This window comes from Callithrix jacchus, chromosome 2, assembly GCF_049354715.1.
Source record: "Callithrix jacchus isolate 240 chromosome 2, calJac240_pri, whole genome shotgun sequence".
Classification (NCBI taxonomy): Eukaryota; Metazoa; Chordata; class Mammalia; order Primates; family Cebidae; genus Callithrix; species Callithrix jacchus.
The window spans coordinates 30,442,462-30,466,358 of record NC_133503.1 but is presented as its reverse complement, the minus strand read 5'-3'; the positions used below and the strand labels follow the sequence as shown (position 1 = coordinate 30,466,358).

General features: G+C 36.7%; 1 protein-coding gene across 33 annotated transcripts in view; it reads right to left on the bottom strand.

Moving 5' to 3' along the window:
* TENM2 (teneurin transmembrane protein 2) overlaps positions 1-23,897 on the bottom strand; it is a 3,966,312-nt gene that overhangs the window by 665,465 nt on the left and 3,276,950 nt on the right. For 2 of the 33 annotated variants that reach the window (XM_078359063.1, XM_078359094.1), the window contains exons 2-3: positions 21,011-21,116; positions 19,342-19,391 (exon numbers count right to left, since the gene is read on the bottom strand). The exons of 27 other annotated variants lie outside the window; for them this stretch is intronic. In XM_078359063.1, coding sequence (XP_078215189.1) covers positions 19,342-19,368 — 27 coding nt within the window. In that variant the 5' untranslated portion in view covers positions 19,369-19,391; positions 21,011-21,116. Of the gene's footprint in view, positions 1-19,341; positions 19,392-20,309; positions 21,117-23,897 lie in introns of all 33 variants that reach the window. 4 more of the 33 variants (XM_078359052.1, XM_078359100.1, XM_078359058.1 and 1 more) reach the window with 3 other exon arrangements.

Here is a 23,897-nt window from a genome sequence, read left to right as displayed (position 1 = left end):
TCATCAGTCCCGAGTTGAACACCACATATAATCACTTTCCTGCATATTTTTTGAAGGAGGAAGCATAATAAGGTAAAATCTGCAGACTAATTTATGACATTTGTGGATCTATTTTCAGGAAAAGAAAAACTACAACGCAGTGGGGGATGTTAAAACTCTCTTTTAAGTAGCTTAGATTTTATTTAGAACTGCTTAAAATTAAGAAAAACATTCTTTTTTATATTAAAAAAGAGCAAGCATATCACACTAAATGCTTTCTCTATTAACAAAAAAAGTTTTTAATTTGCTGCCCAAGTCAATCTTCTTTAATTTCATGAACATATTTTTTAATGTAAAAATCCTATATTCAGTTAAATGCATAGAATAAAACATGAAATACAGAAAAATACCATTAGGGAGAACATATAAGGAAAAAGTTACCAGCCTAGTCTGAACATTAACATATTTGTGCAATAAAATAGCCTTGGGAAGGCTTTTTCTCCTCTGAGTTCCACGTATCCTATAAATGAAATAACCTAATGAAACTTTTTTTTTTTGAGACAGAGTCTCACTCTGTCACCCAGGCTGGTGGAGTGCAGTGGCATCGTGTTGGCTCACTGCAACCTCCGCCTCCTGGGTTCAAGTGATTCTCCTGCCTCAGCCTCTCGAGTAGCTGGGATTATAGGTACCCATGACAACACCTTGCTAATTTTTGTATTTTTAGTAGAGATGGGGTTTCACCGTGTTGAGCAGACTAGTTTTGAACTCCTGATGTCAAGTGATCTGCCCACCTCAGCCTCCGAAAGTGCTGAGATTGCAGGCATGAGCCACCATGCCCAGCCATGAGACTTTTAATGCTATTCTCAGTCACTTCACTGCGCTTTTATACTCCATGAGTCATCTGTCAGCTATCATAAGAATATTTCACTGATCAAAAAGCAGTGAATAATTTTCTAAAAAATTACCAAGTCTCTTTGCTAAACACAACACAAAATCAATCAAACAAACAAATAAAAAACCCCAAATACCATCTGGCTATTCCACTTGGGTCATACCTGCTAAAAATGGCATTAAATAAGATTATGAGCAACATGGTAATGGCTCTCACCCAGAGGGATTCAAAACAAGAAAACGGGTTTCTACGTTTTGCCATGGGGGCTGCCAAACTACTTTTGCTGGCAGTATTTTCCCAATGGAATCAAACTAATCCATAGAAAACTCTTCACTTCCAGTTGGTGATTTGTTCAGATAGAATCGGATTTGAATTACGTGGAAGAAACAGCACTTGAGAGTTATATGGTTTATTTTTAACTGTGAAACATTAGGTTGTAGGTGGTTTTGTAAAAAAAAAATCAATTAAAATGCCCATCTGCAAATTGGGAATCTGCATTTGTTTGTGAAGTTCCTAATTTAAGAGGATTGTTCCACCCTTTCTCTTTCTGTCATTGAAGATTCCATGCCCTACCTAATAAACAACACACACGCACCCAAAAAAATATCCCAAGCCCTACTTTAAACTCCGGATGACTTTCTGCTTTCTATATACAAAGTTACGCACAGAGATAAGGCACTTCCTTTCCACTAGCCTGGGTTTCTTTCCTATACATTGTTTTGCCTTTTAATGTTTGCTTGCTTCCATGTTCATTTATTCCCAGCATTCATTTTATAGCTCAAAAGAATGCCTAAAAAAATTTCAACTGTCTTCTCAAGTGAAACAAAGCCCTTTAATCTTTGAGGCTTTGCCGGGAAAGCGTAGTTGCTCAAATGAAGTTCAAAATAACTCTTAATGTAAGAAATTCCGTGATGGGGAAGGGAGTGATTAACCTGCAGATTGAATTATGCCTGTCTAACTTAATTTCCAGTTTTAAAGAATCACTTTTTCCCCTTTACTTTGATAACTGCCAACATTTACATTATTACATATTGCCTATGACATTAAAAAAAACTCTGATGATCATAACTTGGAGTGAAATACTAGTGACTCCAGGAAAGAGAGTAGCTGTTTGTAGGAAGGTTGTGATTAGATGTAGTTTAAATTTCACGGTAGGGTTCTGAATTGCCATCAATACTCCATACATAACTTTCATGACAGTTTTCATTTTCTAACACACGGTCACCCACCTAATAAAACACAGTAATACCCTTCTTCTCAGACATCACTTGCCATCCATATTTACCCAAGCTGGCAAAATGTAGAAAGAGTATTCCTTCCAGCCTTTTTAATTACCAAAATTCAAGTTGCTTTTAAAATATCATAGTCCCCCTTGAGATTTCAGGAGAGCTGGGATCACCATGGCAATAGAAAAATGGTGCCAACCTCATGTTGGCACTGACTTGCTACACATCTCAGGAGACTTGCACATGGGGGAGAATTGAACTTGTGTAAAAAGCAGGCGTCCTCCCTTCAATCCTTTATTTTGGGAATAAAATGACAAATTTCATGTTCCAGAAGGTAAATAAGAGAATGTTGTAACCATATGCCTTCCTCTAATATACACAATTAAAATGCAATATCAATCTGCTCTCCTGGTATGTAAAGTAAAAATGGAAAGTTAACAGACAGTGGCCCACATATGATGTCCATGTGCCAGATCTGCCTCACTCCTTCATGCTTCACTGGTCTCCCATGGACCAGTCTCTCTGACTCCAAGAAGGGTTAATGCAGCCAAACTCATGAAATGTGGGTGTGATTGTGTTGTATCCTGTTATTCACAGGTTTGTTCATTCATTCTTTCAGTCAACATTTCCTGTCTACTCAGAATATGTCAGGCAGTAAAAAACTATAGGTGAATAACACAGCCCAGAGGGAGCTGTATATATTTGTGCCCATGTATGCACATGTGTGTGTATGTATGTGTGTGTGTGTAATTATGACAGAATGTGGTTAGTATGGTGGAAGAGATTTGTATGTACAGAATACTATGCAAATATGGAAATACAAAATGCATGTATAATTTTTAAAGTAATATAGCATTAAAAGTGTGACTAAACAAATATTGATTATAATTAATAACATAAAATTGCATATATGTTAATAGCCACTGTAATTATCATTTCTGTCTCTGCTGTCCTCTCACCTGTTCCCCACCAGCTTGACTCCTTGTGGTGTCAAATGCGTATTTCATCTGGTCTGTTTAAAGTGAATTATTCCTAGTATCCAAGGAACATTTTACATTCTCAAAAGCTTCATGAAAGTTACATACAGGAATGCAGCTCTATGGCTTATGCCTGTAATCCCAGCACTTCGGGAGGCCAAGGCAGGCAGATCACTTGAGACCAGGAGTTTGAGACCAGCCTGGCCAACATGATGAAACCCATCTCTACTAAAAATACAAAAAATTAGCCAGGTGTGGTTGAGCACACCTTGTAGTCCCAGCTACTCAGAAGACTGAGACAGGAGAATCACTTGAAACTGGGAGGTGGATATTGCAGTGAGTACAGATTATGCCACTGCACTCTAGCCTGGGTGACTGAGCAAAACTCTGTAAATAGAAAGAAGAGAGAAAGGAAAGAAAGGAAAGGAAAGAAGGGAAGGAAGGAAGGAGAGAGAGAGAAAAGAAAGAAATAGAAGCAAAGAAGAGAGAGTGAGGGAGGGAGGGAGGGAGGGAAGGAAGGAGGGAGGAAGGAAGGAAGGAAGGAAGGAAAAGGAGAAAGAAAGGGAGAAAGGAAGGAAGAAAGAAAGAGAAGAAAAAGAAAATGATGTATGGGGTATTGATAGCAAATTTGCCCCAGCAACACTTAGTGTTAGTATTTGGGCCAGGAGAAATCATCATAATGCCACTGTGTGAGGACTGAAACTGAAGGACTGAGCTCATGAATTTTTCAGCAGCTGAATTTGGAAAAGCCAGGCTCTGAATGTCCCCTTCACGTGCTCTTGGGACCTCCAGTTCTAGCCACATTTTGTGTCTCCTGAAGGTGAACTGATTGCTGGAGAAAACTTTTCTTCCAAACCTAATGCAGAAGTCCTGATGGAAGAAGAGTTATCTCTTGATACCACCTCTGGATTTTTATTTTTTAGTTTTTGCCATTAGCACAGAACATTCATTCACTGATGAAATAGAAAATAGTTCAATTTAATTAATGGGAATTGGCCCAATACATTCTTGGAACTGAGGGTTTGTAGGGGGGCGTTCTCAGGGGAGACAGTCCAGTAGGATGGAGAGAACAGGGTTAGACCGAGTCAAAGCCAGGCCTCCTGCTCCCAACTGTAGGGCACCGTAGACACTATTTAGGCCTTCGGGGCCTCTGTTCCTTCATCTAGAAAACAGGGACAATATTTACTCTTCAGAGTTGTTGATGTTTACTTCAGATAATGACAGTAAATGGTCTGATACCTAATTAGCACTAATCAGTGTTGCTATTCCTCTCTCAGCCCCAATAGTTTTTGAGCCATCTAGCATAGAACTTGCCATCATGTGAAGAGGACCGGGGCATACTGAACAAAGTAGCATTAGGAGAAAAATTCAAGTCTAAAGGGCAAAACCAAATAAGGGGGGTTAGTTTTCGCTTCCATTAACAATATCCTTAGGTAGATGTGAACATTTACACACTGAAATTACATTTAAACCAAACAGTCACTCTGTCTTTCCAGTAATCCCCATGCCTAGTGACTGCAATGAAGATTTTCTTCCTTTATTTTATGGGGGAGGAGAGGGAAGGGAAACACGGTGGATAAAGCTTTACACAAGGCTGTTCTTGCTGAGGATTTAAACAAGGATCTATTTGTACATTACAAACATTAAGTGCAAATACTCTTACCAACCCTAGATCTGAAGTTCAATGTCAAAACCAGCTGTTAGTTTGTATGTCATGTTTTGAAATAAGAGGCTTCCTTCCTCAGCACAAATAAGTCTGAAATTGCTAAAGGAATACTAAACAAGTAACAAAATCCAAATGGCTCTCTATTTATTCTCCTCAACGAGAACAGCAATATAAGACATATCTCATGAATACCTGAGGGCTAGTATTTTTCGAGAAAGTAATTGGATTAAAAATTAACCTTTTGTTTCAGAATAAGTCTGTTTGCTGTGAATCTTGCTCAGGTTAGATTTCACGTCAAGAACCTTGATCATGGGACAAAATCCAATCAGTTCCATCTCCTCTATCATCCCAATTTGCTGAGTAAGTCATTCTCATTCTCTGGGCCTCAGTTTCCTCTTATTTCAAAAGTAAGTTTGGGCTTGGTGTTTCTTGGCACCTTAGAGTTTCTGTGAGTCTAAATGACTAACAAAGGTAAAAAGTAATTTCATATCTTATAGTTTTTTGATTCCATTTTACTGATATTTCTTCTGATTGCCTCTTTCTCTGGTAGCTTTTCCCTCCTTTCTGTCTTGAGAGACAGTAGCTGCTCATGTAAAAGATTCATCCAATAATAAGGTAAGATAATGATCTTAAATCCTCGAAATTGATGTTCTCCAAATGAAGGACCCAGAAAGGGCCACTCGATTTTGCACTGATCAGTCCTGGCAGTTTCAGATGAGTAACTTCAGTTGCAGAACCATTAGGAGATTTGGAGCCATTCTGTTTTCATTTGAGCTGGGGTCAGGACAAACATAATGCATTTCAAACTGCCAGAAACAATCAACCTTTTACTTCCTAATCTGTATTTGTAAGTAAAATTGCAAGGGCTTTGGTGTATCAAAAATAGTGTGGCATAAGTGAACGGATCAGATTTTCCTCTCAGTCATCTGGGATAACATATGATTGATGACAGACAATCACAATCATGCTTGAGGTTAGTTCTTTCTATTTGAAAAGACACCAAAGTGCACAATTCTCTCCCCTTTACTATTTGAATCTCTGACCCTATAAAAATAAATAACAAAGCATGCCTCCAAATTGCAATTACATTAAAAGCATTCAATTCTGATTCTAGGCTTTAAAGACTGTTCTTTTTAACGAATGAAAACATTGTAATTTATATTAAACAAAACATGGAAATTACATATCTGTACAGAAGGACAGTTGGATGCAAACACTATTTCTAAATTCAATATCCTGATAGAACCTGATTTCCAGTATCTAGAAGAGAGACTTGTTTCATGACAACCCACGTTTCTAGAGCCATATTCAGCTACTACATTGCCATGTGGGTTAGACTAAGCATTATATTTTTGTAGATTATGTGTTTTAAAGATTAAAATAAAATACCATGTGCTTTCTCAAATTTGCAGCTCACATATTGCATTTAGGTGCAAAGTCTGATGTTATCTATCAATGGGAAATACAACTTCTATGGCTAAAGACAGAAGGAACAGAAAGCCGACACCTGGCATTGTATGATATGATTTTAATACAGTTTAATTTTAGTAGTGGGTACATCAAGCCAGATTTCCAATCCACTAACATATTTAAGGAATTTGAGTTTTTCTTAAATACTGTATATTTTTAAATTGCTTCCATTTTATACAATGTTCATTTCCATCAAGCAGGGAACATACAACTTACAGAATGTTCATGAAAAAGTCTATGCATGAGGAAAGTCACATTTCAGCAAAGACGGGTACCTCAGTCATCTCTAAATCTACATGTGGTCGTCATGCAATGACATCTGCATGATGTTACTAGCATAGTGTGCCAACAGCATGGATATTTCACGGAGGCAAGAGAGAAGAAGGTAGCAAGCACTCTTGCTTTATGAGGACCCATGCCAGGAATCCTTGTGAAAAGAGATGCAAAGATATGCAATGGTGCTTTATCTCCAACACCCAGAAGTGGTTGTAGCCAGAGACGTTCTTCCAATTTCAGGAGTATTTCTATTAACAGAGTGGACAGACCCAAAGAATGGAGTATTGGGCAAATCCAGAGCTTAGAGTGAAGATAAGGATAAATATTTGCAACTTTAATTTAGCTCTCAATTCCTAACCTCTCTTCCCAGATAGGTGGGAGCCTAGAGCAATGGACACAGACCAGAGTTCTGTGGTCCTGGATTAAGCTCGTGGATAAATGCAATTTGGGAAAGGGTCAGGGTTTAGGGGGCTTAAAGTCTCCAGATGTAGTTCAAATAAAGTCTTATTTTACATGGGTCCAAGGAGCAAGGCAGAATTCATGTCTGTAAGAAAATGACCAAGCCAGGCCACATGATTAGAAAAAGAACGTTTACAAAAGAGGGCAGAACATGGAAAGCTTTTCCAAGGTGATGACCCTTTTAGAAAAACAATTGTTTTCTTAGCAGAAATGAACAGAAAGGGTCAGATCAAATATTCTAGAGTGATTCCTTGACAACCCAAAGGCATCTTTTCTATAATAATACTCCAAAATGAAGGGAGAGCCAATATCCAACATCAGAGAATCCATTCCGCAGGAAGTGGGCTGTATCTGTCTTTATCTGTTACTGTATCTTCAGAAGCTACTGGCAGGACCATGCAAAGAGAGAGCACTTGATAAATACGTAAGAAATAATTTCCAAATGAATTAAATAAATCACAGAGTTTTTAAGAGAAAATATTAGGCAATTATTAAAGTTTTTAAAACATAGAAAGAGACCACAATAACACTGATTTTAAAAGTAGGCTACCAAATAGTAAGTATGATATAAATCTCATTGTATTAAACATTTTATATGATGTGCCTAGATAAATATTGGAATCCATATTGGAATCATATTGGATATGATGTGTATAGCAGATAACAACAAAAAATCAAATGTGTGCTTTTCTTTTTTTTTTTTTTTTTAAGAAAGAAAGAGAAAGAGAAAAGGGGGAGAGAGAACAGGAGTCTTGCTCTATTGCCCAGGCTGGAATGCAATCTAGAAATAGGTATTAAAAACCTCTTTTATGCTGATGATTGTGCTTAACAGTGGAGACAGGAAGGAATAAGGAAAGAAAATAACAAACAAACAGCCAACCAATATTTCGTTTAAATCTGTGACATGCTGTGCAAGTGCTGAAGAGTGATTTGCTTTCATTTATGTGGTCACTTTCAAAATAGGTGTAATGTGATAGTTAAAAAAAAAATGTATGTTCTGTGGACCTGGGGTGAAGAATTCTATAAATATTCACTGAGTTTACTTGTTCCAGGTCTGAGTTCAAATCATAAATGTCTCTGTTAATTTTCTATCTCATTGATCCGTCGAATATTAACAATGTGGTGTCAAAGTCTCCTGCTATTAGTGTGGGAGTCCAAGTCTCTTTATAAGTCATTGAAAACCTGTCTTATATATGTGTGCTTTTCTTATTGGTAAAGAATATGCTTTTCTTGTTGGTAAACAATATATATTTTATTCAAGTAAATAAGGGTTTGTCTGTAAAAATAGAATCAAACCTAAAACTAGTCCACATAACTTCAAATATGCCCACCTCAAGCTCATGGCACAATAGCAAATGCTTCCAAATTTAAGTCTTTAGAAAGGACCAGGAATTGGTAAAAGAAAAATCTGGGAGACAGGCAGAATGAAAGCGCATCTTGGAGGCACCATTTGAGTAAAACAACTTCACAATCAATGTAACATTTTATGAGTAACCAATATGATGATTGAATTGACGGTTTTAAATATGCTGAAGGGACAAAATCCCAGGAAGGCTCTGGGCTGCCTTATTATCTTAAGTTGCATCCTATAAATAACCCAGTTTAGAAGACCCACAGATGAAGAATTACCGTAGTGTAGACTTAAAGTAATAAAGAGGTTTACCAACATTTCTACATCGCCTTTGCTGAGCTGGGATTTCTGTTCCAGGAGGACAAAAGAGAGCTCCAGTAACAATAGCAGAATGTTTGCCCATTGATGACTCAGACATCAACATGAAACAAAGGTACTTACAACTTTGGGATGCTTTTTATATCACATTCCATAAAAGGGTTACCAGAGAAGAAGCCTACTCAGCAAGCATTTGGAGCTGAGGAACTGGACTTTTCTATCATTTTGATTCAGTTCCATAGAATTGTGTGACAGCCTTCAGTGCCCAACATATGTAAAGTCCTCATTAGAAGGAATGAACGCTTGTCCTCATTCTGTATTGGTGTATACGGTGGTATGGAATAACCGCCTCCTGGCAAATGCTGTATCACTTGATCTCAGCTCCCTCACTGTATTTATCTGTTCTCCTACTTTATTTTGATGCTTATACTCTCAACAGTGTACATAAAAATATGTGTAAATTGCAAAGCATTATGAAATTGTTACTTCTTATTGCACCATTGTTTAGGTGGATCAGAGCAGGTCCTGCTAACTTCTCTTGTCAGTGATTATTAAGAATGCCAACTATCATTCTGTGAGTGACTATTCTATGCAGAAATAGGGTTAAGGCTTTATATACGCATCTTTTCTGTGGTACACAAGCTCCTGCAGGATACTGTCCCCATTTTACAAAAAAACAAACAAATAAAACTCCTGATATATAAAGAGCTTAATTTATTTGCAAGGTGTTATAGAGCTGCTGTGTATGACGATTGTATAATACTGCCTACTTCAACTACAACCACTACTAATCATCAAATAAATGGCCAATGAGTGAATGCCTTGAGAACTGTCTCTTAAGATCTGATTAGAATTATCTTCCATTGTACACTGAAAAGAAACAAGACTCACTGGAAACTGAAATTAATCGGAAGAAAGCCTGACCAATTTGAGTATTAAATGTAAGTTCCTGGGTTGAGTAACAGATTATATATTTACCCCTCAATAAAATACAAACCATCAAACCAAATAATTTTCTCTGCCTTCAAAAAATAGCAAATGTATATGTCATAGATTAAATCTGGGAAAAGATGGGTTCAAACAAACCAAACAAGTCTTTATTGTTGAACTTGTCACAGCTTTTAATAAGATAATAGTTATTCTAAACTGGCAAAAAATGGCTATTGTATGAATTAATTCTCAAATTTACTCCACCGAGGAACCCTTTCTTTGCAGAGCTTTGCACTAGACTGGTTTTCTATGGGTTACATCTCACAGAATTCTATCATGGGGAAGATAGAGGAATGAGAACTCTTTTGCTTGCTCAGTGCACTTATTGCTGACATAAATACGTAAAGACTAACCACATTGAATCAACATTTTGTTTTCTGCAGTTAGGTTTCAAAGGACGGAACTTGGCCCATGATAGATGAATATTATGAACACTTTTTTAACATTTTTTAACAGATATGCATTGTTTTCTTAAAAAGAAAAGAAAGCAGATGTGGGAGAAATTTCTTACATCATTGTATGCAAATACATAGGTATTTAAAATAAAATTCCAGGAAGAAATGCCTGATAAAGACAAATCTAAGAGCAATGGGTCAAAACACAAAGCCCACATATTCGAAAGGGAAGACGTGTTTTATTGGATATTAAAGAAACAAAAATTAGACTAAAAAAAAACTTTACTAAATTAAAGAGACTTTACTAAATTAAAGAGGAAAGAAATATGATTGCGGCATTGGCACCATTTTTCTGCTTTTCTACATACACATACAGATGCAACTGAACAATCAAGATGAAAAGTGAAGCAAGACATAACTGGGAGAAAAAAAATAAAAAAATTCTTCTATCATATCAAACTTACTATAAACTTGCAATAACAAAACAGTACAGTAACAGTGCAGATATCTAGTAATGGATTAACCATTTAAGCAAACAGATCCTCGTATCACATATGCACATACACACATACATGTATTTCTAAATTAACTTATCAAGTTAATGTCATTATAACAATATTTTTTAATTGCTAGGAGAAAATATATAGTAGGCAGTTATTGAAGCTTATAATGGGGATTTTTTAAAGCTGAGGAACAATGAAAGACATCTGAAATATTAGAAGAAGACTTAGACCTTACTATATCAAGATTTAAAATATCTTCATATGAAAACAATATGATTTTCATATGAAAAACAAAAAAGCTATTTGGATAAAATATTAGCAATGAATATAGCAAGCAGATGTTTCTTATATCCTAAAAATCTTGCAATCTGACTTTTTAAGAAAAATGTAATCAAGCAGAAAATTCAGTGGTAAGTAAATTAAGAGATAAGCATGCAACTGCAGAATAACTAAAACATAAATCAAACAAAATAATTACTATTATTACTTGTTACATAGACCAATGTGATAAAATGATCCATCAAATGATTCAAGTTTTTACCTTTTCACAGTAACACTTCAAAAATAATTTTACTTTTGTTTGTATATTGTTTCTAAATTCTTTTTAATAAATATATTATTAGAGTTTTACAATTAAAAAGTTTATAAAAGTTATTTTTTAAGTATCGGGGTATTTGTATGGCATACACATTGATAAAATATTAATGTAATGTTTTTGAGTGCTATTTAATGCATAAGAGAATTTCCACTGTATAAGAATAAATGCAAGAAACAAAATCTTTATTTTTAAAATATTCAGCTGTTTGAGTGGGTTAAAAACAAACAAACTTGTATGGGATTATGAATAATTTTCATTTTTTTCGATCATTTTCTAAAGTTTCCAAATTTTCTGAAAGAGCTATTCTACTTCTAGAGTTTAAAATATATATTTTAAAAATATGTTAATTTCAATGGCTATCATAAACTTATTGAATATTTCCACAAAAGCTTTGGATGCAATATGGGAAATAATGTGGTTCTCAGCATTCTTGTGTGCTCTACACAATTCACACTTATGTTTGAATTCTGATATAAGTTTAAAAAAATAAAACTATTAGTCTTATGCAGAGTCAAATTTCATTACTAGTTTGATAATATTCAACAATTGTTAAATAATTTGTATATCATGCATTAAGGGAACACTGCACAGAGACAACATATTACAGGTTGTGTGGCTTTGTGACAATGGGGAAAAAAACCTCACCAAATTCTCTAACGGAAACATTAGTATCATCTAAAAAAAAAAATTTTTTTTTGAGATAACCTCCCTCTGTCGCTCAGGCTGCATGCAGTGGCACAATCTCAACTCGCTATAAACCCCACCTCCCAGGTACAAGTGATTCTCATGCCTCAGCCTCCCCAAGTAGCTGGGATTATAGGCATGTGCCAACAGAGCCAGATAATTTTCTGTATTTTTTCATAGACACAGGGTTTGGCCAGGCTGGGGATCTGCCTGCCTCAGCCTCCCAAAATGCTAGGATTACAGGAGTGAGTCACCATGCCTGGCCTGTCATCTGATTTTTATATGTCTTGGAGATCTGAAGGAAAGTTCCAAGAACAAACAGACAAGATGAATTAAATAGGGCCCAATCATGAATGAAAAACAGAAAGTCACACTCCAGTTGTTGAGTAATCAGAATCTCTCATATTGTCCTTTGCAAAACAGAAATTCTACATAGGTTCTATCTACGTGTCATTTCCATGAGTTCAGTAATTTTCTGCTAATGGTCTTGTGTATATGTGCTGTTTTTTAAAGATTATTACATTAGTATATACTTACAGTAGATTTTATTTCTTTTGTTGTTGTTTTGTTTGAGCTCCCCAAGTGATTGTGGGAACAGAAATGGATTTGAAAAGCAGTCGGTAACTAAATATCAAAAGGAAATAATATCCCTTAACAATGCTTATCCATATCAATTCATCTGGATGAAAACTAATTGTCATGGTCACTACATAATTACATTCTAAAATGAATTTCACTCCACACACTGAACTGATGGAGAGAAAGAAATGCTCTCACGGCCTGAGTAGAAATATAAGTGATACCTGAAATTAAGGAGAAACGTGATGCATGAATATTCAATGCAGATACACAAACTATTCTATACAGACCTAAGCACTGTCAGCAGGCTTAGTCTATTGGCTATAACCAGGTGGACAATCAAGATATTTTAAATATGAGGACAAGAATTCCTCTCCAATCTGGTTTTCTACTACATCATCCAGTGGACATTTGCATATTGCAGTTATGTTGCACGCTCATGTCATTTATGATGAAACATATGGAAACTTAATTCTCTGAGAAGGTGAAGAATGAGCCCTGGGAATATCATTCACTTTCAACAGATTGAAATGGTCTGATCACCTCCTGCCATTCCCAGTCTTTTCTGAGTGTGGTTGCCTCTTTGGATCTCAGCATGTGATTCCCACTAATGGCAGCAGAGGGAGGTGCTGGAGCTCTAGGTGAACATGCTTGTGAATTAAAGCAGACCTTTGCAAACCACCAGGCTCACGGGCTAAGGGGGAAAAGGAGGTATTTCCCAGTCCCAGTAATGCTTTCTGACATATAAAAAAGGAAAATAGTTACACCTTTCACTGCATCACTGTGGGAAACTAATTTGTTTTGACATACTGAGAAGTAATCTGATGTTCGTATTTATTCTGAAAAAAGCTGTATTAGCTAAAACAAATTTCATGAATAAAATCATGGATACATAATCAGACATGTACATCTACTGAGTATGTCAGAGAGATAGGGAATTAACTATTGCTCGTAAACTTCTCTTTAAAGGAATCTAATTTCTATTACTTTGAAATCTTTTCCAATTCTTCTCTCTAGCACCACCAGCACCCAGGACACAGCTGTCTCCAGGAACACATGGAAACATTATACCCAGAACACTAGCCTGCATTGATCCGACCCATTGGTATCATGCTTCTCCTTCCAAAAGGCCTTATAAATGATCTTGATTGAAGAGCCATTTCAATACTATTCTTGGCACAAGGACAGTCACTGAAAACCTTTCTGAGCGACAGGCTGTTTCACAACAAGCGGACATACTACCTTATTTGTTTATCTTCAGTTTATGAAAAGCTAATATTGAAAATTCTATTTAAACCCCAGAATCATCAAAATACTCCCCCAAACTCTTTTGGCTGGGAAGGCATATAGAAATATATTGGACCTTAAAGATATAGAAAGAAAGGGGAAAAACCCTAGTGAAACCACAGTGAGTGATAAGGGAGTCGAAGTTACGAGTATTAAAAGAGATGAATTGAATTAACCCCTGCCCTTCCCCATTATATTCACTGCCCACTGGAAACAACAACAGAATTACTAAAATCCCACACTCTCTAATGGGATGGTAATAGGATTCAGAGGCCATTAGGGTAAAGGCAATCCATATTTTATACTGTAATAAGCTCAGACTGAAGATGCTGTACCCCCTCAGAGCCCAACAATTACCAATTTAACATTAACAAACCTACAAGCACTTTCCAAATTGAGAAATAAACCCGAGTTAAAAGTCAAAGGTCTATTTTTTAACAACGTATATATTTTTGTGTGAATAATAAATCATCTAACTCAATCGAAGAAAAATTCTTTCTCTGATATTGATTATTACTCATTCCAGACAGAATGCTTTGGAAATGAGGGATACTATGATTGCTATGACGTGGTTTTAATTCTCTACAAATAGAATATATTTGCTCAGGGCAAGTACATTTCATTTTTTTAAATTACCTTTTCCCCTAAAAATGTTTTCTTATTCAAGAAGAAATATAATAAACTATCCTGGATATAAAGAATTTGCACATAAGACATAGTGGATTCAACAGGATGCTCTGGAGAAGGAAAGAGTGAGACAGAAATGAACAGTCTGCTACCGTCCTAAGGGAACCAAAGATTAAAGGAAAGAGAATATGTCTAAAATTAAAACAGAAATTACAGTTATACACTAAAATCATTTAACATTATTTAATCATATTGTCCAGGGAACAGTTAACTGACCAGCCTTTCACGTCTGTTAGTAGTCATCCCTCTGTATCTGTGGGGCTTGGTTCCAGGACCCCCATGGATGCCAAAATTCACAGATGCTGGAGTCCCTCAATTAAACTGGGGCAGTATTTGCATATAACCTACATACTTCCTCCCATATATTTTACGTAGTCTCTAGATTGCTTGTAATACCTAATATAATGTAAATGCTATATAAATAGTTGTTATGTCACCTTTTTTATTTGTATTATTTTTATTATCACACTGTTATTTTGTGTTTTTGTTTTTTTGTTTTTGTTGTTTTGCTTTGGAGACAGTCTTGCTCTGTCACCCAGGCTGGAGTGTTGTGGCACTCACTGCAACCTTCACCTCCTGGACTCAAGCAATCCTCTGGCCTCAGCCTCCCCGTAGCTGAAATTACAGGTATGTGTCATTATGCCCAGCTAATTTCTTTATTATTTAAGACCATGTTGCCCAGGCTGGTCTTAAAACTCCTAGACTCGGCCGGGCACAATGGCTCACACCTGTAATCCCAGCACTTTGGGAGGCCGAGGCGGGTGGATCATGAGGTCAAGAGATTGAGACCATCCTGGTCAACATGGTAAAACCCCGTCTCTACTAAAAATACAAAAAATTAGCTGGGCACAGTGGTGCGTGCCTGTAATCCCAGCTTCTCAGGAGGCCAAGGAAGGAGAATTGCTTGAACCCAGGAGGTGGAGGTTGTGGTGAGCCAAGATCGCGCCATTGCACTCCAGCCTGGGTAACAAGAGCAAAACTCCGTCTCAAAAAAAAACACAAAACTCCTAGACTCAAGTGATCCACCTGCCTTGGCCTCCCAAAACACTGAAATTACTGAGTGAGCCACTGTGCCTGGCCTGCTTTTATTATTCTTATTTTAAGTATTATCAATTTGTGGTTAGTTGAATTCATAAAGGTAGAACTCAAAGATACAAAAAGCTGACTGTATGATTCAAATAAAAATTTTATTATTTGATTAACATTTGTATTCTATTATATAATAACTTCTAACATGACTCTAAGGTTGTTTATGTCTTTGTGTAATATAGAAATAAAACATTACAGTAAAATATGTTGATTTATAAGTTCTTAAATTTTCACCAGAGGTTTGAAAAAGCAGCAGAGAAATTTGGGAGGACAATATATTCACATAAACTGACATGGTGCATAGACTTAACTAAAAATAAGTTAGTATATTTACTCTGCATCATCATTTCTGAATCTCCAGTTCCTATTAAAGTGTCTGATATTCAATAGACAATCTGTATTCATGATCACAGTTCTCCGAGTCCATGGTCTATTTAATCAGTTCTGGTATCCAAGGTTCGAAATCTTGTAACCATCACTAGAGTGGAGAGAGGTAGTCACCACTTTTAGACTACCCTCCAAACCAGTCTACCTTTCATCATAAATTACATGATCAGAGACGAAGAAGAAAACATCTAAAGAGTGTACGTCTTCCTTCAACTAAAATAATGACTCTATTCTGGGGATGAAGGATCTGGCTCTACTTCAGGGTAGAAAATAGATGCAGAAGGATGATGCCCTAGGACACTTTAAACCTGCCCTAGACTAAGACTTGGGAACAAACACAGAGGTTAATTATCTGTGGTCTTTTGGAGGTGAATATCTTCCTTTGATTCATACACTGTAAGTATTTACGTATTTGCACACTCATTCAAGAGTTATTGACAAAATTAACATTATGTTGCCAGACATTTTTCTGAGCATCAGTGAAACAGCAGCAGATAAGCTAGACACACATGGTTCCTGTCCTCACTGAGTTTAAAAGCTTAGGTGTGAGACAGGAGAATAGGGTCTGGAGGTAGGGAACCTCAGGCTGATTCATGCTGACTTCGTAGAACTGAATCAAAAGGAAAATCCCACCTCTTCATCCTCAGATAACAAAAGGATCAATGGCTACTCCCTTTGCACTTCTCCCTTCCATGCCTTACAGATGAAAAATGGAAAATGCCTCTGATTGGTCACCTCCCCCAACCAATCAGACTGGTCATCGGCCAAGTCTTTATTTGCATAGAGTGTAACTTTGTAACTTCACTTCAGCCTCTGATTGGTCACTTACTGCAACCAATCAGATTGGTTGTGGGCCAAGTCTTCATTTACATAGGTTGTAACCAACCAAGTAACCAATGGTTTCCCCTAGAGAATATTTAGATCCCAGAAAATTCTGTAACTAATGCTCTTGAATCACTTACTGGAGCCAGCTCCCACTCTGTGGAGTGTACTTTTGTCTCAATAAATCTATGTTTTCATTGCATCATTCTTTCATTGCTTTGTGTGTGCATTTTATCCAATTCTTGGTTCAAAATGCCAAGAACATGGATGACTTGTAGTCAAGACCCTCCAGCAGTAACAGTTGGACTATAGACAATTAAACCAGCAGTTTTATATATATATAGAGAGATAGATATAGATATATAGATATAGATATAGTGTTATACATATATATATATGGAGAGAGAGAGAGAGAGAGAGAGAGAATACTGTTAGAATAAGCTAACTGCATTGTTATAGCATCACAGAGTGGGAGCCCCTAATTTAAACTTAAGGAGGAGTAGTCGAGAAAAGCTTCTTGGAGGAGGTGACATTTAAACTTCTGCCTAAAGATGGATAGTATTTAGATTTAGCCAGGGGCAAACTGCAGTGTTAAAGATGGGTATCTGCAAAGCCAGTTAGGAAAGCCAGAAAGACTGAAAGGAATCCCGGAAGGATGGAGTGGAAAATGCAGAAGTTTGGGAGTGCAGAGGTCGAGGCTCAGAGGCAGAGGAGATACTGAATTCCTTAAGGACGGGAAACATAGCATATCTTCCTTATTTAATAATTGCTAGATTATACATTGTAAATGCTCCATCAATATTTATGGAATATCTACTGGGAATCTCTTGCTGCTATAAACCTAAAGTTCTTCTAAATTCTCCATATGATTATTCTTTAAAAATGTTTATTAGGTTTTGTTTTGTTTTAAGGTGGGTTTGGTGTGTGTGTGAGTGTGTGTGTGTGTGTGTATGTGTGCATGTACTAATAATGCCTTTTCAAAGCTCCACAGGCCCCCATCACCTCCTATTGTTTTATTTCTGACTACTTGCCTTCATGCACGTACGCTGCAATACCTGGTTTAGGATTTATCCTGGAGGAAATTGAACTAAAGAATGCAATCCATGCTAGTAAACAAATATGGGAATAGCTTATTGATAGATTAGTTCCAAGTGTGAGTGATATTAATGTGTGCAAGGTATATTAAGTTCTAAGCCAAGGCATGTAATCTCAACCTAAAAGATAATCATTTATCCCCAAATTTGAATGAAATCTGAATCCCTGCTGTGCTGTTTTTTCTTGCATAAAATGGTGTGTAAGAGGCATCGACAACTCCACTATGAAATAGTTCATAGCTACATTATGTCATTTTCTACACTTTTTGTGCACAAATGTTCCAGAGAAAAACTTGGGAAACATGCTCAACTGTGCAGCAAGCGCTGGACTGTCAACAATTTTAGCTTAATATATAAAATAAATCACAATTTTCTGATACATTTTCCAACATCAGGGACATGTAGTTCATAAGAAGAAATAAAATTGCAACATATAAATCATGAAAGATTCATGTCTAAGAGTCAAGGGGACTGAATTGGCGGCTAAAATAGAAATAGTGTTTTGGATGTAATAGTCAAGTGTTTAAAAACAAATTTCCTTTTTGTTCTGCTAACATTTTTAAAAATCCTCAAAAAAGCTTCTGGAGAATCACGGCCTGTTATAATAAACCATAATAAAGTAATTACAGCTTAGTTTCTGTAAAGGTTCTTGCCATGTAAATGTTCATTTATCTAAAATTTGCTTAAAACAAATAGATTAGATTCATTTCAAGAACAAGAATGACATGACTTTTTTGTTAACACTGATTAATGATTTCAGTTCCTAATGTCATTAGTCGACTATCATCATTTCACCATTTGAAAAATGGTCTCCAGAATCTCTGGGGCTCATCTAGACATGAATTTTTGCCTATTTCTTATATTCTACTGACCTCTAGAGACTATATGCATGTGTATATAAATCACATAGGATATGTGATTATAAATACATATAACATATATATCATAAATGACATATGGATCAAGAATAAAAGGATTTTTGTCACATAAGCCTATTTCATTTAAAAAACATAGCTCAATTACATATCTTTTCAAACAAAACGTTATTTGTGAATGTTTAATACTAAGCAGGTTGATAACACTCGCCCTCATGTTCTTTGCTTGGATGAATGATGTGCAGAACTCAGAGAAGAGTATCAGGCAAACTGATCCTATGTTTGGTTTGTGGCCTGCATCAACAGTTAAATGATAATGGAGAATTCAGAAACCTTGGTCTGCTTTTTCAATAAAGCCAGTTTTATGTTTAGTTGGGACAAGATTATATTATATGAGAATCTTCTCCCCCAAAATCATACCTGCCTGTATTTATTTCCCAACTCTCCTCCCGAAGAGGCAAGGCATGTAAAATGTATAGGTCACCTAGTGTGGGCTCCAGTGGCTTTGTAGCTCTTGATTTTTTTTCTCTCTCAGTGTCTTTGATTCCTAAATATATCCACAACTGAAAATTCAACATGAAAATGATACCTAATTTCAGATTAGATCATAAACTCCTTAAGAATTGTGTCTTTTTCATGTTGGCGTCCCTGGTACCTAGCATCCTGTGTGTCAGATTGTGGGAAATTAGTAACATCAGCTGGAAAAAAACACAATATTTTATCAGGAATGTACTCACCCTGTGTCTTATTAGGAACACACCCATTTTTTTTCTCTCTCTGTCTCTCTCTGGAAATAGATAAAGATATATGCATATACATATATTCTCTATATGTACATATGTGTGTACATACGTTTATATATATATATAAATGTAAACACAAATACAAACGCTAAGAGGAATCTTCTACATCCAGAACATTTGAGTAGATTTGTTAATGAATCTTCTAACAGTTTTCTTACATTTTCAGTTTTATGTACTATATTACTGTTTAAATTTTCATTTAAAATATGGATTGAAAACTATTGTTCATTACACTACATCATCAATTGCACCTGAACATTCAACAACTTCAAGTAGGTTTCTTTGTAACAGGTTCAGTTTTAATCTAGTGATAAAAGGGATATTTTTTAAAGTGTCACTGGAGCAATACCACTTTTTGTCTTTTAGCATATTGTGTCAGTTATATTATATAGTATATATTATATAGCATATATATTATATTGTATATACTTATTGCTTAGATTATGTTATACATTTAGAAACAGAAACAGCTTGAGAATTTGTATTAAGCACCTCAAACTGCTACTGATTATTAATAAACATGTTTGCCAAATAGAGATGACAGAAGAGTACATTATTTGATGAGACTGGTACAAAGTGGCAGATATAACCACAGGATTTTGAAAATGTCCAAGCCACAACTGATGTACATGAATATGAGAGGAAATCAAAGTTTTTTTTGTTTTGTTTTTTCGAGACAGTGTTTTGCTCTGTTTCCCAGGCTGGAGGGCAGTGGTGCAATCTCCCCTCACTGCAACCTCCACCTCCAAGGTTCAAGTAATTCTCATGCCTCAGCCTCCTGAGTACCTGGTATTACAGGCTTGTGCCACCATGCCCGGTACTTTTTGTATTTTCTGTAAAGATGAGGTTTCACCACTTTGGCCAGGCTGATCTCAATTCCTGGCCTCAAGCAATCCACCTACCTCAGCCTCCCAAAGTGCTGGATTACAGGTGAACCATTGCACCCGGCCTCAAGTTTTGATTCTGTAGTAATATTCAGTAGACAGAAGCCTGCACCCTGTTCTGCAGACTTGGAAGGTGGTCTGGTGACTTCTGTCCTAATCTGCAGTAACAACATTTCTGGCAAGGTTAGTTCCACCTCCTGTCCTTTCACCATTTCAGCCTCCTTGTGGTATCTAAGAGGCTTTCAGTGGGTCAAATCCTAAAAATAAATAACTTATCAAGGACTGACTGGCACTCAGTTAATGACAAAAATGAGAATGGCAGAGGATAAGTAATTGGGATTTGGGCAGGAATAGCTTACTTTTGTACTTAATCCTAGAGGAACATGCTAATCAGAACCCTGATCCACTGTAGAAGGTACGCTTGCTTGATCTGTGTGGTCTTGTGGTAAAATTCCAGCTAGGTCGAATTCCCAACTAGCTAATTAAGAATGGTGGCTGTTCTGGTGAGAGGTGAGAGAAATGTTACAGCCGATACAAAGAAAGCATTATTTGGCATCATTAATCTACTTTTCTGCTCCTCAAACGGGTGGTAAGATATTGATGTATAAGCAGCTATAGTAAACCATTGTTTGTAAATAGAAAGATGTCCCCCCAAAGTTCAATTTATCCAGTCGACTTTAGTGAATAGTTACAGAAACCAGCTTTTTCTACACAATTACCTCTTCTGAACGATAAGTCACCAGTTTGGAATTTGCTGCTCAAATTTGCCCTTGCGTAGCATTAGCAGAGGTGCCAACGATTAGAGAAACAGTTCACATCAGGTAGCTAGGAACAAGACAGGGGAGTCAAGGAAGAAATCTGGATAATCCCCATGCTGGAAATTCATACCCTGGATAATCAGGACCTAACTCTATAGGCAATTATAATTCTGTCCAGTTAAGAGAAATTTGTAATCCATTCAGTTTCAAGCCTATAAAGGCACATTTCTCAAAAACTTGTATTTTGGCCTCCGATGGCTTAAAAAGTTCTCCTTACTAGATTGTCTCCAATTACAGAAATCCTTCCCAAGTACAAGGCTGCAGAAGTATATTAAACCTGCAGGATATCATGTAGCTGGCTGTTTTACAGAGCTTTACAGCACACGCGATTGCGATGCATGATGTAATATGATTGAAGCAATTCACCACAATCTAATGCTACTTATTCAGGTCACAGGTGTTGTCTTACTATAGGGGCAGAGAGGTAAACTGTCTTTGACTAGCAGGCTTGCCTAGTAAGCAAAGGGAGGTACAGATAAATTTATACTAACGTTGAGAATTCCCCCGACTCACACACACAAAGGTTAGGGCTACTATGGATTTCAGCAAATCTCTGGCTTGCCTAGCAATAATAAAGGAACTTCAGTGACCACAGATCTGTGAGTCAGGACGAGGCTTGGCTACAACTGTCAGACTGTCAGAAGAACTGAAGTCAATGATGAGAAGGTAGCTCAGGTGTGGGGTGCAACTTTGGATCTGCATCAAAGTGTGGTTGGTGCCTAACAAATAACAGACAATAATGATTGTAAATTTCCATTATACTAAGACGCACATCTCCAGTGAAAATAAAAACGTGTATGTTATGGTTTTGTGAGTGCTGATTTTTGCAGAGTTGTTAGAACCCTCTGCAAACACACAGTAGCAAAACAGTCAAATGAGGCAGGCTAGAGGAAACAGAAAAGAAAATCCACCTACATTCAAGGTACAAGACAATAATTTCTAAGCCTTTGGGATCTATTTTTTTCCTTGCATTGTAATGCAGTCAAGTGTATGAGTGATGCCTTTTGTGTCTGATAATGTCAAGTGTGAATGTCATGGGCAGCCCCCCATCTCTGATAGTATTAAAATGGTGGGAAGATGAAAAGCTTGGAAAAGTAAATGGAACAAATTAAATTAAAGTGGGTTGGAGGACAAGGAAAGTCACTCATCTATAGTTTGGTTTTGAGGTGATGTTGGTGACCGTGTCCACCTGAATAGGCTAGTAAAATCAGTGTTACTGAGGAAAAGTATGACACTCTACTCACTTAATTGTACTAGTAATTATTTTTGCTCCTTCTCATTGTGAAGTGTGTTGAAAAGAAAACAGCGTATATCTTCACATATACACTTCCATTGTATAGTTAGTCTCCATAGCTGAGCTTGTCAGTCAAATACACTAGACATCAAAGAGTTCAAGGCAAGTTAGTCAAGGTTTATAGAAAGTAACTGAAAACACAGGCAATTCAGAGAGGCAATTAATTCTAATAAATAAAGTATATATCTTTTTAGAGAGATGAAAATCCTCAAAGATCATAAAAATCTACCGTAATCAATGTCAGGAAACCAGAGATGAACATAACACTAATTGATTATATGGAAATAGCATAGAGAGAACATCACACCTTCTAAACCATGGGTCTGATCTCCGATGAATGGTGAAAGTTTTTCTTATGAAAACATGAAAACAAATGCATATACACAAAATCCCTGTCTAATGAGGCCATGACATCTGCAGTACAAACAAGAAATTGCAATAATTATAATAGGAAGGTCTTTCCTTACTGCTGAAGTCTAGGCTAATGCAGCAGATTATTCACGGGCTTCCAGCCTGTAGACTAGGCGTTCTAAACAGCATTGCTACAAGGGAAAGATATAGACTACTGGTAGCAGTACCTCCGTAAGGCTGCACTTCAACGGAAGAGTAGGTGCCCTGTTGATAGATGTTTCAGAATCTCCTGGGAAGGGTGTGTTGTGTGGTGGGACCTGCTCTTCCAGTACTTCCCCGTTCACATCCAGAGCCTGAACTCCTCTAAAAGCTGCCAGATCACCTCTCTCCAGTGGCTATCAAATGCCTTGGTTTGCCATTCAAGACTCTCCATCATACTAGCATCAGTCATTCTTTTTTGCCATGCGTGCCCTGTGCCCGCACTGATTTTGCTGATGGGAATTATTTTGTGTTTTCATATTTCACTCCTAATTCAAAGACACATTCCTCAGGATCTTCTCAACTTGCAGTGACCTTTTCTCCCCTGTTCTCCTAAGGGAGGGAGTTAAGACCTGGCACTTTCAGTCCAGTAGGCTGTTTGGCTCCTATTTTGTATCTTCATCAGATTCTCAGTGAGTGGAGAGACACCTCTTGTTGTTGTTAGGGGTGCGGTTTGGCACACTTAACTCATGGTACTTTGGATATAGTCAGTGCTTGATAGCTACTATTAAAAAAATACAACAAGAGGCAAACAGCAAATGAACTTTACTAGAAAGTAACATCTCCCACCAAGTTGTAAAGCTTTCCTTATTTAAAGACAGAAGGAAAAAAAAAAAAAAACACCACTATGGGTCAAGTACAAAAAAAAATGTATTTGAATCAAATAAAAATAAAAAAATCTGAAGAACGTCCTTATCCCAGTGGACTTACAGCACTAATTACAAAATAGAAGTAGCTGACACTTATGCCTTCTAAATATAAACCTTTTTGTCCCAGAAAAGAGAAATGAATGGGTGTTAAATCAAAACATCCTATGGAGCATTTTACACCTCAGGAATGAAAACTGACAAAGAAACAATTCTAGGCCAAAGAAGAATCCACCAG